At 36.0% G+C, this 17,264-nt stretch overlaps 1 protein-coding gene across 5 annotated transcripts in view; it reads left to right on the top strand.

The window, feature by feature from the left end:
• Nucleotides 1–16,402, top strand: part of LIN9 (lin-9 DREAM MuvB core complex component) — a 29,180-nt gene extending 12,778 nt beyond the window's left edge. For 3 of the 5 annotated variants that reach the window (XM_010168101.1, XM_010168102.2, XM_010168103.1), the window contains 9 exons: nucleotides 1,453–1,610; nucleotides 2,733–2,866; nucleotides 4,133–4,252; nucleotides 4,426–4,527; nucleotides 9,367–9,447; nucleotides 12,856–12,981; nucleotides 13,307–13,489; nucleotides 13,598–13,695; nucleotides 15,001–16,402. In XM_010168101.1, coding sequence (XP_010166403.1) covers nucleotides 1,453–1,610; nucleotides 2,733–2,866; nucleotides 4,133–4,252; nucleotides 4,426–4,527; nucleotides 9,367–9,447; nucleotides 12,856–12,981; nucleotides 13,307–13,489; nucleotides 13,598–13,695; nucleotides 15,001–15,106 — 1,108 coding nt within the window. In that variant the 3' untranslated portion in view covers nucleotides 15,107–16,402. The remainder of the gene's footprint in view (nucleotides 1–1,452; nucleotides 1,611–2,732; nucleotides 2,867–4,132; nucleotides 4,253–4,425; nucleotides 4,528–9,366; nucleotides 9,448–12,855; nucleotides 12,982–13,306; nucleotides 13,490–13,597; nucleotides 13,696–15,000) is intronic. The other 2 variants (XM_029084983.1, XM_029084982.1) reach the window with 2 other exon arrangements.
• Nucleotides 16,403–17,264: the final 862 nt, after the last annotated feature.

Genomic DNA, 17,264 nt, shown 5'->3' with positions numbered 1-17,264 from the left:
TTTTTTAATGTTTTGCTGAGGACTAAGATCTCATTGTGTCACTGTCCACTGTGCAAACTGCACAAAACAGATGGTCTATGCCCCGTATAACTTAAAAACCATGTATGAGATAAAAGGCAAATGATGTATGCATATAGACAAGCGAGTGTGAGAGGCAGTGGCCTCGGCACCCTGGCAGCTTAGTTCTTAGTGATCTTCTCATACACATTCCAAAGAAGAGAAACTTTGGAGAGCAGTGAAATGGCTTTGTGGAACTCGCTGAGTGAGGGGTATACAGAAGAAAACAAGAATGTTTATTTCGGCATATGATAAGAGAGCAGTAGAAACAGACTTGGAAATAGGAGCTCACTGCTCAGTACTGAGTGAGATAAATAACTGAAGAAGATCTTGAAGGAATTTAAAACGGAAAATAATCTGCTGCATAGAAGGGGGAACCAGTGGGGGAGTTATCAGTATCTTCAAAAAGAACCTCGTAAAATAGGACTTTTTATTGATCAGTAATCAATATATAACTGTATAAGTTCTACTGTTTAAATTGCATTTGGCTGCAGTAAAGCAATTAACAAAGGTAGTAAATTATTTTATAAATAACCGCTTCTGCGAATGATAAAACTTTTTCATAAGGAATGAGACGTAGGATCGAGTCCTTTATGTCTTTATGCTTTCAGTATCTCCCTTGTCCGTCATGCCTATTCAGTAGGTTAAAAGTGAAAAAGGAATAAAACCAAGTAAATGCCTTGAGAGTGAGTCTTTCATCTTTTAGATTACATTTTAAGACACACTCCTACCCAAAATGGGGAGGGGGCTGCTAGAGATTATCTGATTTTACACAATAGCCCAAGTTCAAACAAATTTGTACTTTTGCTATGATCAATGTCAGTACAATTCATCTGCAGAATAGAGATTTTGTGGCCGAGTTTTGCTTGCATCTGTGCAGAGTACAAGAGATGGAGAAGTGCCCTTTTTGAGTCTGGTGCCCTGTCCTACCAAGTTACTTTAGTTGACCTAACGAGCACATGTGAATGGGATCTATGATGTATCAGTAAGTGTTGGCAGCCAGGGACCACCTCACAGTAAGTCCTCCCTATGTGCATTGAACTGATATTCAGAGTAAACTTGATGTGGGACCTGCTTTAGCTTTGTTGTGATACCAGGTAGATCCCTATAAGTAGAAAAAGTCCTAAAAAGTTGTATTTTTGTGATATACTAGTGCAAACATCTGTCATTCCTGAGTATTATTTTTAAATAAACTGTTATTTTAGGCGTGATAATTCTGGAGAGTAAGACTGTCTAAATCCGTTCAACTAAATCCTTTTCCCCTGAACACTTCACCCTGAGCTTTTTCATTTTCCATCACTGATTTGTAAACTGTGCCTGTTTATTTGATGTATCTTCACATATGTATGTTTTCAGTGCTGAATTTAAGTATAGCTTTTCCTAATTATTTCATAGGTGTTCCTCTGCATTCTTTGAAGAGGAAAGATCAGCATTAAAACAGAAACGGCAGAAAATAAGACTTTTGCAGCAGCGGAAAGTTGCAGATATTTCACAGTTCAAAGATCTTCCAGAAGAAATTCCGTTACCGCTTGTAATAGGAACAAAAGTTACAGGTAATTTCTTAAAAAGAAACAAAAAAAAACCAGCCAAGTGTTTTGCAAAGGTTTTAGTAAACCATAATATACTTAGTGCACATAGTTAAAATACATTTAAAACATCAAAAAATGTATGTTTGTATTGTTAGCTCATTGAGAAGGTGCTTGTGAGAATTGGCTAGTATTTTTAAAACAGTGATAACAGTTTTGAGGTACAAACTAAGTATGGTTTATTATTTCTGCTGTTCAAATTGTAGCTTTTCTTATTTCTAGTATATCTGACAAGCCTTGAAGAGAGAGATGCTTAAATGCCAAGAGCTGAGTGCTGTCTGAAATTTTAAAATCTAACCTAATAGAAAACTTGAGGTTTATTATTCCATAAATATATCTGTTTTGAAACAGATATACAATTGATATTGCAATGTAGTTGGACATGTATACTAAGCAAGACATTGCCTTACTGAAAAAACTTACACGTAACTGAGGAAGGAATATTGTTAAAAACATTCCATGAGTTTTGTCTAAGTTTGTAAAAACTTGAATTCCTCCATCCTGCCTGTTTGTGCTCCAGATGCTTTTCACTGAAGCATGGTATCTCCCACTCAAGCCACTACTGTTCATTGCTTTTTGTGTTCTTCAGCCACACTGCCCTTTATTCTTGCTGAAGAGCAGGCATGCACAACACTGCCTCTCCTCACTCGCCTAGAGCTGTATCCTTGAGCTGCTGCAGCTCTCCTTCAGATGCATTCCTCAGTGTCTTTTGCTAAATATGCAGTCATCACTGGAAGTGATCAAAGAGAAATGGTATGCAAAATCATGCAGAAATTGGCTTTTGCCTGCAAAATCTGTCTGTCAGAAGGTATCAGGTATTAAATAGTGTTTTATTTAGACATAAGTGTAATGCTAAGGATTAGATTTGGGAAATATTTACTTGCAAAAATAAACTTGACAAAAATTTGGGTAGTATTTCTATTGCATGCTATTCTTTTTCTGGGTTTACTTTGTTTTTTTTCATTTAATCTGTGGGTTTTAAATATGCATATAAAGGGTTACTCGCAGAAGTACTAAGTCTGTTTTTCTCAATGGTATCAGAACATTATGTTTAGTTTGATGTTTGGTTTTGTTTGTTTGTTTTTTAAGCACGTTTGCGAGGTGTCCATGATGGATTATTCACTGGACAAATAGATGCTGTAGACACTCTTAATGCTACATACAGAGTGACTTTTGACAGGGCAGGTCTTGGAACACACACAATCCCAGATTATGAAGTTCTTGTAAGTATTAATGACATATTCTTAAAATAGCTGTAATAAAAATAAAATAAAATAAAAATCTACAAGATTTAATCAAAAAGAAGAAAACATGAAATATTACATGCAAGTAGTATTGCCATAAAGTAGAAACAAACATAACAGATGCATGGGAAATTCCAGGGGAATGAGCTTCTGCTGTTTATGATTTTATAGAACAGGATAACTCTCTGTGATAAAAACATAATAGTTCAGGCTGCAATAATTTACTAGACCTACTATTAGAGGTTGTTATAATAGCCTGAGTTTAATATGAAGGAATATAATGAGCAGTGTAAAATCCCAAAGAAAATTCTACAGTGGGATCCTGGCAGGATTTACAGAAAATGTTCAAGAAAACCTGGCCCTCTGGAATTTGCCGAGGTCTGGAAAGGCCGCTGGTAGTTACAAGCAAATATTACGAGTTCATTGAACCTCATTTTGAAACTCCTGGTAGTGAAACTATGTGGTGGTTTCACCCACAGGTGGGACCATGTGGTCCTGCAATCACTTCCTCCAAGTTCTCTCCACCTTCTTCTTTTCAGGACAGTCCTTCCCCTCACAAATATGGATTCGCAGAGGTGTTTCTTCATTGCTCATTGGCCCAACCTGGGCTGGGGGAGTAAGCCTGGGAACCAGGGGAGCCTCTTGAAGCTTCTCACAAGGTGGCCTCTTCCCCCACTAACAAAAACAGCTCTCAAAACACACAAACCCAACAAAAGCCACCTGTGAGGATGTTGCTTTGGTCAAACAATTTGGGATTACTTCCTACCTCATAGGCTTTTGTACCAATTTATGAGCTCCAGGAACTGTTCCTGCCAAACAGTCTGACCTAGGCTTCAAGCTTTTCAGAGGACCTCACATTCTTTTCTATCTTCTGTAGTGTTAAATATACTAAGGGCCCATAATTTGTCTAAGAACTCGTCTCTGTCACAGTCTGAGTTTAGAGTCTCCGCTGAACTCCTGTTCAGTCATGATTTGTCTGCACCTTACCAACAGAATTTTTGGAAATATTCTTGCTGATTTTACTTGATGTGATGCCCTAACACTTTGAAAACTCCAGCAGTGCAATATGATTTTGAAGCTCCTGCTAGCCCAAAAGCAAAACCTTAATCTTTTTAAGTTGTTGGGTTTGGGGCATGGATGGGCATGACTAGTCCAGATTCCAGAAATAAATTATATATTCCAAGAGGTGTGTAAAATTAATTAATCTGATAGCTGAAGTGTATCCTTCCTTTTCCTGTCTTACAGAGTAACGAGCCTCATGAAACCATGCCAATTGCTGCCTTTGGACAGAAACAACGGCCTTCAAGGTTCTTTATGACCCCTACCCGATTGCCTTATTCACCTTCACTTCAGTCTCCAATTACAGTAAGTTACTTTTTCCATGTAATATTAATAATTGAATTATTTTCTGATATATGTTGAAGCTGTTACCTTAAATAGTTTTTGAGATTAATTTTCTGAGGTTATTCAGAAAGATGAAAATTCTAGAAAATCCCTCTAAGAATAAACTGTTCGATTAAATGTTCTTTCCTGTATAGGACAGTGATCCTTTATTAGGACAATCTTCATGGAAAAGCAAAATTTCAGGCACAGATAGTGAAACACTAGGAGGCTTTCCAGTAGAATTCCTCATTCAAGTGGTAAGTGGTTAACTGCAACTCTTAATTCTGTGTATTGTCCTTTTGTGTTTATTCTGCCAATTTTTCTGTAGTTGAATGACCTTCTGTTGATTTATGACAGATATGGTGATATCAAAATTAACTTTTGAAAAGATGTTAGTAATATGTTTTTATTCTCTCCCCAACCTCTTCTTAATTTTCTTACTTGTCTGTAGGCTTTGAAATATGCTACTCTTCAAACCGCAGGAGGGGCTTGTGTCTCCAAAAGTGTGTCTTATTTTTCCCAGTTCTACCACTTGGTCTTAAAAAAAGATATTATTTCTACTTGCAAGCTTTGTACTGTGATAAGACTTTTATTTTTTTAATTTAAAGTATACTTGCATTATACAAAGAACATTTGCCCATGTGCATTATCATATATTGTATAATACTGTATTTTATGTTGTGTCCTACCCACTTGGAGAAGAAAAGCACTCTTTTCCATGAAAGCAAACGAACATGTTATAGATAAGAAAATTATTTTTTGTCTTAATCTTTATTAAATAATTCCTCTATGATTTTTGTACACCAGTTCAGAAGAGCACAGACAAGTAATGTTAGGAAGCTGAGATTCATTGAATATCAGAACTCATTGAAGCAAGTTACTCTTCAGGATGATGGAAGAATGTAATTGCTCACGTTGGCTTAGCTTAAGATCTGTGATTGAATTCTTTAACAATGAAAGCTGTTTTGAACATGCTAAAGGAGATTGGAATGATCTGTGTTTAAATTATTAAGAACTGAGAAATAATGTTGCTAAATGTTTGTCACATTTACAGTGTATGTAATTGGTCAAAAGAATCAAGTTGTGTCTGTAGTTCACATGAAACATATTTTGGCTATTCAATATAATTAATTTTATTTGACACAATTCTCTTTTCAGTTTTTTAGGGGAAACTTATTGTATGAAGCTAATTTTGAAAAAGGTGGCCTGCCTCTAGCTTAGCTAAGAAAATAAAAAATAGATACAGTTGTTGTAAGATTAATTATGCTAAAAAGTGAAATACACAAAAGATACAGTCTTTGTTTATGCTGCTGAACTGTAGCTGTTCTCCTTGAGTCACTGAGAATGATCAATGAAACTGGGTAACTAAGGTGTATGGAGCTTTACAGCTATTTAGTGCATCAAGTTGTTCTGTTTATGACAGTTTCTGTATTTTATGTCTGAAAATGTGTGATTTCTTAGTCTCATTTGGTGGTATGTTATTACTTGTTATAAGGAAATCTGACTTTTAAAAGGATAGGCCTCTTGTGTTGCAAACGGTGGCATTTTACTGCGTTAATATGTATTTTTGCTTGAAATCTATCAGAAGATTTTGAACAAGATCAAGCCACAGATTTTTGGTATTTGTTTATGTGAGCATCTGAATACTTTATCCAAGTTTATGATAAAGAATCGTGAGGCTTAAAAAAAATTCTTGAAGGACACTTGCATTATTTTTAAGCCGTGCATCTTAAGCATTTTAAGCATTAACTTTTTTATTAGAAGTTTAAGGATGGTACTGAAATTTGGTGTTGTGAAATACGTGAGACTGGTGAATGCTGTTTATTGATTGTACTGCTTTCACCAGTCCGGAGGTATTTTTATGCTAAAGGTGATTGTTAAAGATGTTCTAACCTTTCTTACACACTTTCTTATATACTGGTACAGTAAAAAGGTCAAATCCCTCATTCTGATTTAGTGGTGATTCAGGAAGTAAAATATCAAAAAATGTTTGATTCAGAGAAAACTTTCAGGGCAACTGTTGCCAGGCAATTATTTGTGATACTGTGAATAAACAATTTCATGGGAAAACTTTATTTTGGACTAAACAGAAAAAATACAGCAGAGCTTGAATAAGGTTTCAACCCAGCCCCTTAGTTCTCTCTTATGTGTTCTGAAATAAATTGGGAATAAAAGGGAGTGTAGCCAAAATCATGTGCAGACACTGATTAATAAATGTCAGGGATATTCTCTTTACATATAACTTGCAGTTGTAAGCAAACATTGGGACTTGTAACAACTATTTTAATCACAGTTCTACACTGGTGAATATTAGTTTTTCTAAATATTTATATCAATATCTATATATTTACATTTTGGCATCAGACACTGCGCTTCTTTTTGGTTTTTACTGTGAACAAACGTGTATTAGGAGAAGGATGGCTTGAAAACTAACGTTATAATATTAAGAATAAAGTCAACAAGAAACAAGTAATAAATTAAGTCTTTCATGCTTACCAACAATATGTATCCTTAAATATTTCATAGGCTATACTGAAGGTCAAAAATCAAAAGATTACGTTCTTACATTCTAATCTGTATTAAAATTTGGAGGTTTTTCTTCCAAGTGCTCAGCTACAGCTTTCCCACCCCCCTTTTTATTTTGATTTTGGGGGAAAAAAATGAGATTGGGAGGGAAGCAGGTAGGACAGAAGAGACTGTTTGCAGGGTAGCTGCATATCCAGTAGAGGGAGTATGTTAATGCAGCTCGGTCAGAAAAGTGACTTGGTGTCTTCCTGATTGCTGTGGAAAAAGGAGTTCCTTCTCAGCTTAGATGCAGGAGGAAAAATCTAAAAATATTCCATAGTAAGTTACTGCACACTTTTTTACTTTGAAATTCTTGTGTTCTTATAAATAGGCTTTTGACTAAAAAATGAAATCTAAAGTACAAATCTAAACATATGGGTTCCTTCATCTCTTTTTATGTGGAAAAGCATTGTACTAAAAACTCATTTGCAGCTCAATGAGGACTGTAAATTATAACAGTAAATATGAGGAGTTATGCTGAAAATCGAGCTGCTAGACAAGAATTTCTCAAGGAAAATAGGGCTGAACTGAGTTAAAGCATTCACTGATGATACTGGCAAATGAACATGGAAGTCTATTTAATAAAATCTGCCAATGAGAAAAAGTTGGTAGACATCATAGATGCAGTGAAAGGTCAGAGTTTCTCGTAGAAAGAATCAGATTGTCTTGATCACAGGAGTATATCTGGGAATAGGATGAACATAATATAAAATCCAAGCTCATGAACTGGAGAACTAGGGCCCTGCATCCTCAAAGATGTCTGGGCATCAAAGAAGTTAAGGACCAAATGCCTTGCAAGTTTTGAGGACAAATAATATATTCTGCAGTAAGTTGGGAACTCATCTGCTTCATCAAGAAGGACTTAGATGTGTTAGGCAGTTGTTGGATGGTGGTGACAGCAGAGCTTGATGAGTAACTTTTTGGTAGCAATGTTAGATGGTGTACAGTGCTTTCCTTCTTCCCAGGTGTCTTTTTCCAACCCGAGCATTTATGTGGTGTGTTAGAAACTAGATCAGAGAGATAATCGAGCTCACAAATAACAATTTTAACACACCTTCCCCTGCCTTTTCCGAGTTCACTGTTTGTCATTATCAGTTCCCTGATGGGTTCTTTGTGTAGCTTCAAAAATTCAAGTGCAAGACATTGGGGGATAGCACAACTAAATGAGCAGCTAGAATTGGAAGAGTGATAACCTATGCAGCGTGGCCTCTGTGTGACTGACCATCAATTGCCATCTGTTCATAAGATACATCTGACAAAGTATTTGTGGTAGAAAGAGAGAAGTATTGATGCGATCTTGCAGGTCTGTCATTTGGAATAGTGGCATAGGCTTCCTGTTGCTCACATTCAGGAAGGATGACAGAGAATGGAAAAAGATACAGAAAGGGACATAAAAGTTCAACAGATCAAGAGCCTTTTATGGGAGAGGAGACTGGAAAGGCTTGGGGTGTGATTAGTCTAGTGAAAGAACAGTGGAGAAGAGAGGCTTTTGCTGTCACTGAATAAACAGAGATAAATACATGGAGGGAGAGCCTACGTTTAAGCTGAAAAACAGCTTTGGCAGAAGAACTTGTAATGAAGTGAACAACATGTATTTAACATGGAAATTCCAAGCAGATTCACAATTAGCTGAAAGAGGTCCTGGAACAATTTTCCATTAGGATTTGTAAGGACAAGAAACCTGGCTTCTTTAAGACTGCATTTGAAAATCAGCAAAGAGGATTATATATAAGCAGATGTATGTTGAACTAGGAACACCTATTTCTCCCAGTCCTGTGTTCAGCTACTAGGATGCAGTTAACCCCTTTGAAATTTATAAAACCTGAAATTTTGTCTCTGTTTACATCAGTAATCAAACTGTTGCTGGTTGTAGCAGAGCTAGAATTTCTCTCGAGGCCCTGGAGAGTATGAATAGTTTTAGGAGTGATGCATGTGTTGAGAGCACACACTCCCAGTGATTTCTGCTTCAGCCTGCAAGGTTCCAAGGGCAGCAGAAACAGGGTGTTGGCATTATGAAAGAGGGAAATGGAAAGCCCAGAGTTGTTCTGTGTAAAATAGATCCAATCTTTATACCAGGTTTTACTGTAAGAGTGTACACAAAGGGCTGGTGCTTGGTTGAGGGCACAGTTGAGAACAGACTGAGAACTGTGTGCAAAAGGTATGTTAGAGTGATATTAATCGTAGTACATGGTGATAATATCCTTTGCTTTCCTTCAGGCTGCAGAAAAAAAGAAGATTCTTGATTCTTCAGCCTCTAGCTGGCCATAAATTATATTAGTGTTCCTACAGGGAATTTCGGCTGATGGATTTTAGCATTCTCCAATCTAGGGCACTTGACAATGCTTTAAAAATCTCTGTAAATCCATCATTTAATTTTAATTATTTTTTTATTTCTGCATCTTAACTTGATGAACAACTGAGAAATGTATTTTAAAATGATGAAAGAAACACATTTCATTATCTTGAGTTTCTATGGTATTTCAAAACTGCTTAAGGACCTATTCATTCTAAAAATAGTTCCTTTGTTTTAGACCAGGTTATCGAAAATCCTTATGATCAAGAAGGAACACATCAAACAATTGAGAGAGATGAATACAGAAGCAGAAAAGCTGGTGAGAATGTTCTCTTTTCAGTTCTTAAAACAGGATATGCTTTCATGGCTAATGCAAATAGATAAAATCAAAACTAGAGTCTAGATAAAATTATATTTTATCGCTTTCTAAAATGTGAATTTTTAATTTTTTTTTTTAAAGACGAGTCAGAGGTCAGTTGTTTCAAATATGATGCCCCTTTGAAAGCAGTGTGCTTTGGAAACTGATCAATAGTAACATCGGGATAGCATATGTCAATTGACACATGAAGTAGGGAAATACTATGTACTTTGAGAATCTTGGGTACAAGTTTATGTGGTAAGACATTCATCATAATTTTATTTTGCAGATGGTAGATACTTATTTATTTAGCTTTCTGGCTAAAACAATAACTCAGTTCCGAGATTTTTCTATATAAAGCTCTTAGTGCCTTTGACCTGAGTTTAAAATTGCAGTACCAGAGCAGCTACAGCATAATTAGCAGCAGCAGAATAGTTTTTCTTCCTAGGCTTTATCTAATCATCAGTCAGTAAATCGAAATGATAAGAATGCATCTTCTACCACCCATGGCTATCAATCAACTTGAAAGTGGAAAGCTATCAGTCTCAACCTTCTGCTAATGTCTATTCAGACAGTTGTCTCTGCAATGTACAGACAGAAGGCTAAAGGTTTGTGGAGAGGAAAAGGAGTCCTTTTTATTTCTTGAAACAAAAAATGCTGATTTCTTTTCATGTAAAATAGTTGAATGTTGAAGGATTTGATTTACTGTGGTAAGATTTCCCTCTTTGTCCCTTCGGTGATCACGTGCATATATGCGTTCTGTTATTCTGCTTCCTACTGCCCCATCCCTGTGTCTCTGTAATTTTCTTCTTTTGTGCTGTGATGCTGCTTTTCTAAACCTTGTTATCATTTCAGTTACTACATTATTTTTTCCTGTGCATCAAATGTTTCATCGTTTAATTTTGCATATTAATATTTAAAATAAATGCAAAAAGAAGCAAGATTACCATTGCAACCTGTAACTCTGATACTGAAAAATTACCAATTCTTCTTAAAACTAACTAAAAACCTTTTTGTTTTTTACTGAGATACTAGTACTTTTGCATAGATAAGGAATGACAGCAGCCTTCCTCTGACAAGAATCCAGATATTAACATGTCGCTCAGCTACTGAGTCATAAATTAACTGTATTGTGGAATAAGAATATCAAGGAAAATTTAAAAAATTAAGAGAGCAGAGAAGCAACAGGGAAGAAGGGTATCTAGAAATAAACATTAAATTTTATATATTTCAGCTCAGTTATAGCCTACATAAGGACTTTGAGATACTTTTGAAATTTTTCCCTTTTGCTGTTGTCTTTGTAAACCAGCAATCATAAAGCAACCTCAACTATTCAAGGCTGTCCTGATAAAAATAGAGGACATGATACCTTTCTATTGGGCCATATTCTTAGCCTTCCTAATCCTCTTTGTCCCTTGGCAATCCCATCTACATTTGTGCTGTTGAGTATATGTTGTTTCTCCTTTAAAATGTATTTTATTTGAACAAAAATCTTTTTCCGCTACCAATCCACTTCAACATCAGTAACATACCTGGACGTGAATAAGAGAGAATCCTTTGAGTTCATTCGGGTATAGTTTAATTGTCAGACTTCGATAATAATTCATACAACTGTGATTTGACAATTGCTAGGGTAACACCATTGTTTGGTTTAAAGTAATCCATTTTTTAAGAATATTTTTTTTTAATGACTGATTCAATATATAAAGAAACAGAACTAGCCAAAATCAGAACTGGTACAGAATGTAGTCCATTGTTATCTGGCAATAATAATAAATTTACATGAGTCAGAGGATGCCTTCAGAGGAGTTATTAATACAACTGCATATTTTATATTTAATTTCTCTGAAAGGACAGCTTATTAATAGTTAAGCATCTTGACATCACTATACTAGTCTTGATTGCAGACTATAAACAAGTTTCCGTGTACATAAAACAGTAAACAGTTTTCTGATGGCCATTTGAATAAACAAATTTAAGCTAAAAGGATGTCTAGTTCATTTTTTCACTGGATGTGTGATAAAGACAAGGTAAAGGTGATGCTGGTGGTTCCAGAGAAGCATGTAGGTGCTCAGCGACAGAGATGTTCTCTGCTTCCATCTGCTGAGAGCCTTCCATCTCTGGTCAGCCAGTTCAGCTGTTTGCCAGTGTTTCGAGATCTTGGGTTGCTCCCAGATCAGAAATAAGTGCTGGTGCAGAGAAATACTTCTTTTGTCCTCACTAGCGTTGAATGCCCTTAGCTTTTCCTCTCTGGTGGGGAATTCACAGTTACCTGTGGCTTTCATGGATAACTTGGATTAGTCTGCTCAAGCAGGGCTGGTCACTGAAGGAGGTCTGAAAGTTACAATTTTTTTCTTACATTCCAGAGTTGCAGGAAGTATATCAAATATATGCTGGTTTCAAGTTTGCTCTTAGGTGAATTCTGAAGTTACGGTGTTAGTTTAAAGCCCTATTAATTTGGTATTCAGACTTGTAAACCCCTGGAGATCATTTCAGTGATTAAGTTTAATGGGGAACTTTGAGCTGAACTGATAACTAAAACCTTGATTTTGAGTTTTTGATCTGGATCCTCCTGATCTTGACTTTGCAATTTGTGTGATCTGTTGGTGTCAAATCTATAGCTACAGGTTTGATTGTCTTAGGTACCTGTATCCTCAGACTTGGGGCTGAGAAGATCTGAGGCTGGAAATATATCCAGCTTATCTTGCAAGAAGCCATTTGTGGAGGAAACGTTTTAATATATTGTATGTTTTGTTTCGGTGTCATAAATATCACCCAAACAGTGTTGAGACACATTCTGTAAACAGTGTAAGAAAAAAGTGCCCTATTCTGGTATTTATTTTTTGTGGAAAACTGTGCTTACCCTAAATATTTATATTACCAAATATAAGTTCTAGTAACTTTCTTTTTTGGCAGAACTGTTAGTTGTAACAAAAGGTATGTAGCACTGAGTCATCCTCAGGTGACCGCTGACTTACTAAACAATTGTGCCTCCCATCCTGCATCAGAGGTGGTCGTGGCCATATTGTCCTATAATATTCTGCTAGTGTATAGTTTTCTGTTGCCATACCCCACTAGTGGAGAAATTAGTAGGTCAGACCACAGTTATCTTCTCTAGCATTTACTACCACAGCACTTTAATGATAGAGGTGAAGAGTGATAATGGAGGTTAGTACACATTTGTCACAAACTTGGAGTTTTAAATAGCAATACTGCATTTTAGTATTTTGTATGTTAACGTTTTTCTATTAAACACTGGGATTTCAAATTGCTCAGTATTATCTTCAAGTGAAAATTCCCTTAGATGAGTTCAAAAGACATGAATGTACAGTAATGCATTAACTTTAATATGTTCTGTCTTTTCCACAGAAATCCTATTCTATGCCAATAGGCATTGAGTTTCAGAGGAGATACGCAACTATTGTTCTAGATCTAGAACAACTAAACAAAGACTTAAACAAAGTTTTGCATAAAGTACAACAGTATTGTTATGAGGTAAGATTTTGCTGGAATCTGTATGTTGGTTTTCCTGGGAATAGGGTGTAAGTGGAGGTCACTTTGAAATGAAACTAGTAGCAGCTGTATTGGATTCCTGCTCTTTCTCTGTTCCTGCCTTTGTGTCTGTTTCTTTTATGTGAATACAGACACTTTTGCTGATGCTAGTGGTCAGCAAAATAGACAATGTATGTACAGAAATTAAGAAAAAATACTGTGTGCTATATACCTGTGAACACTTTTTAAAATAACTTGTCATTTCACACACACAAACCAAATGCAAAGGAAATCTTGTTCTTTATTTCTCTTCATTATATCTATGCAGCTCGCTCCTGACCAAGGCCTCCAGCCTGCAGACCAACCAACAGATCTGAGGCGTAGGTGTGAAGAGGAGGCTCAGGAGATTGTCAGGCAAGCAAATTCCTCGACAACAGGACAGCTTTGTGTTGAAAGTGAAAATTTAACTGATCTTATCTCTAGACTTACAGCAATATTACTGCAGATTAAGGTAAAGTATTTGCAAAAAATACAGTTTCTCCCATAAAATACATAGTAGTAAAGCTACTGTCAGTTCTTTGTGCTGAACTATGAGAACATTTTTTTTCTTCTCCTACAGTGTCTAGCAGAAGGAGGTGACCTGAATTCCTTTGAATTTAAATCACTAACAGATTCATTAAATGATATTAAGAATTCAATAGACTCCTCAAATATCAGGTATTACTTTTTGAATATTTAATTCTTAATTTGTGCCTGCAAGCAATTCTCACTGTATTTTAGAGGTGAACATTGATTATAATTAAAGGTTTTATTCTGGTAACTTTTACTTATAGGAATGGTCCCATTTAAAGGGGGCTTGTTAAAGGGAGTGTAAAATTAGCAGTTTTCTGTTTGAACCTATCAGTGAAGTAACTTGATTTTTAAAAAGAAGTGCTAAATTGATGCAGCAACAACTAGACTTCCTTGCTCTTCAGTCACTTATGACAACTAATAAGTCATTTTTAGAACATTTGCAGACTTTCATATCCCAGTAGTAAACGTATTATAAGTTCTTTAAACCATAGCACAGTACAATTTCAGTATTCTTTTTGCATAGTTACTGAACTTCTTGTCTGTAAATATAAAAAGCTGGTATATGAAACAATTATAGCTTCTGACCAGCTTCCATTAGTAGTATTTTAAACCAGGAAACAGAAGAACAGCCATATTGTGGCAGATCAAAGGCCCATCTACTCTAGTATCCATTTTTCAACAGTTGTCACAAGCAGGTGCCTGAGAAGCATTGCAAAAATAGCAAGAACGTGGGGGTACTTGTCCTGACTACACTGCAGCCTCCAGCACTTTGTGACCAGGATTTTTTTAATCATTATAATACTCATAAATTACATAACTTAAAAAAATATATACCTGAATGCTAAGCATTTCCTTATACCCTCCACACTCATATTGCTACATAATAATGGGAGGCTACACAAGTGATTGTTTTGGGGTTTGGTGCTTTTTTGTTTTTGTTTTGGTTTGGATATTTTTGCAAAGATAGTAGGATGTCCATTTGATGAGAAAAGCTGGTTTATAGCACTTTTGCATTAGTGCTATATTTTCATTCAAAAATAAAACCCAAACATTAGTGAAACTTCCCTATAATTAACACTGCAAATAGCATGTTGAATGGATTCAACTAAAAGCGGATGTACACTGTTAAGAGGGTGATGATTTTTCCATTTAACTGTACTTATTTGGGGCATTTTAGCATCTCTTCATAATATTTTTGTGTCATTAGCTGTGGTCATGTTGAAGTCATCTTTAAAGTACCTAAGTCAGTAACTCTTGATTTAATGTAGCTGTTTGTGCAAATGCTGTTTTCACATATGTCTCTATCAAGTTGCATTAGTACGTACTACTCTGATTCATCTGAATTTTTATACTGGCTACGTTCATACCTTGACTGTCACTGTAGAAATACTCAGACACAACTCTTACATATAGGCTTTAACACTTTTTTTTCTTCTTTTCTTCCCGTAGTTGTTTTCAGAATAACGTTGAGATCCATGTTGCACATATTCAGAGTGGTCTGAGCCAGATGGGAAATTTACACGCTTTTGCAGCTAATAACACCAACAGAGACTGAAAATTTTCTTTCAAGTGTACAGCAAGTAGTTCTGGAAAATCCTGTTCCTTTATATAGGCTTCACCAAATATCCTAACTGCCAGAAAATAAGGGAAAAGAAAACCTCTCAGAAAGGACCCTTTTAAATATATCTGCTTCTCAAGAAAACCAGCATTACTGGCCAGCGTTGCATTAGATTTCTCCATTTGTTATTCACATACAGTAGTTTTGCTAACTGGTAATCTCTTAGTAACTGCATTTATTATACTAAACTTGAAAACATGCTTTCATATATAATTTGAACTTGAGTTTTTAAAAGTTCAGATGAATTCTGCACACCTCTTGCTGTGGGCTCTCCCGGTATGTTAGAAGTGCTGAAAAGGAAATGGCTCAAATCAGTAGCCACATGGCAGGTCTTTGTTATGGAAAGCTGGGCTTCTGTCTGGTATTGACAGTTGCCATTCCAGCCTTCAGGTAGCTGGTGAGGAGGCAGGTGGAGTGTTCCTATCGAAGGAAGCAGCAGCAGGATATGGACAGTGAACAGAAGCTGTAAACTGGAGGATGCTGGGCAAGTCTATTGATCTGTCAATGTCTTGTTGGAACTTTTAATTTATCATAACTTATAGAAGGAGTCTGATGAAGGAATATAAAAATGTAACTGGTAGCTTTCCAGAAAGAGATTGGTTATGGCTTTTTCCCTTCCCGCGGGGCAAAAGAAGTGCTTTAGTTGGTATTTTATATAAATGACTGGTTAAACTTACTGTTTTTCCAAATTTTTGTTTGTTTTGCACAACTTTTAAATGAGATTCCTGGTTATCCAACAATACCCAACATATATAAATATGAAGATTTTTATAGTTAAAGATAACCAGTGAGGTAAACTGCAAAAATAAAAAGTGACAACCTGCCTATGAGTACCTTTTTTGGAATGTTAATCTTGTAAAAAGTGTGTATTGGTTTGTTTAAATAGTCTTGTAAAGCTTCTGTGTAATGAATTGTTTCCACATATGAATTTTCAGAGATAGCTGTAGAGATGTTTTTGATTCTTTTAGATGCCTCATTAAATGAGGTCTTTTATATGTTAATGTATAAAGAATATGTAAACAGGATTATTTTCAATTTTAAAATTTTGTATAGTTTAAAGATGCTTCTGTATTCTGTGTTGGTATTGTGCCACTGCAAAAGTTTAGTGCAGAGTTTATATTTAGCTAAACTTGTTCTGTTAATTAAGAGAAATGCATAAATCTTTTATTCTCATTGAAATTTGTAACTCTGAATAAATTGACCTATGAGAGTTGATATATTTCACAAAAATGCAAACATTTTTTCAGATGGTCTCAGGTCATTTTTTTAAGAGAAGTTAATGGCTGAAAATGAAATATTATGAGGACAAGGTAAGTAGCTGTTTTAAAAGGTATTTAGAAAATTTACAGGGGATATTACAAAATAATGCTAAACACTTCAGTTTGCAGAGTTACTCATGGAAATTTACCTCTCCTAATGCAATATAACATTGTAGTGGTCTCTGCAATTGCTTTTGTAATTGTTACCCATTATTTTGTGGTGTTCCTGTCTGTTTGGTAGAGACTGAAACGTTCCCTCCCATCACCCTTTTCATTTAAACAGGGAAAAGTGCCAAAGCCTAACTTAAGGCACATGGGTTTCATCTGACAGTAACTACTAGCAGGATCTACAGCTGCCTCAGAGAAAAGGAACTGTCACTGCTGGGTGAGCTGGGCACCAGCGCTAGCACAAGGAACAGGCAAGGACTACCTGGTCCAGCAGGAGCCGGCTGGCTTACGGTATGAACCTCTGTAATCCCTTACTGCTCTGTCAGGGCTCTGCTTTTGTGTACTTACAAGTTAAGCCTATGCATGAATGCTTGTGTGGAACAGGACTTCCCAGAAACACCAGGAGGCTAACTTTGCCCTCTTGATAGCAGGCATGCCCAGCTGAGGGAGAGAGAAGTTGTAGACACTGGTAGATAGCACTACCAAGAATGAGATTCAGCAAAGAGGATTTGGGAACCTGCTTTTTCATGGCAAACTTAATTCTTTCTGGATACAGAATACCTTGTAATAACCATCATGCTGCAATCTCAACTCTGATTCTGTAGGTATGATGGTTTTTACACGTGGATCCTTAAATGTACTCCTTCCAGTGTGTTTTGTGTTGATGT

Source organism: Antrostomus carolinensis, unplaced genomic scaffold (genome assembly GCF_000700745.2).
Source record: "Antrostomus carolinensis isolate BGI_N321 unplaced genomic scaffold, ASM70074v2 scaffold17505, whole genome shotgun sequence".
NCBI classification, from domain to species: domain Eukaryota; kingdom Metazoa; phylum Chordata; class Aves; order Caprimulgiformes; family Caprimulgidae; genus Antrostomus; species Antrostomus carolinensis.
The sequence above is the reverse complement of the archived record's forward strand: the minus strand, read 5'-3'. Positions and strand labels throughout refer to the sequence as shown.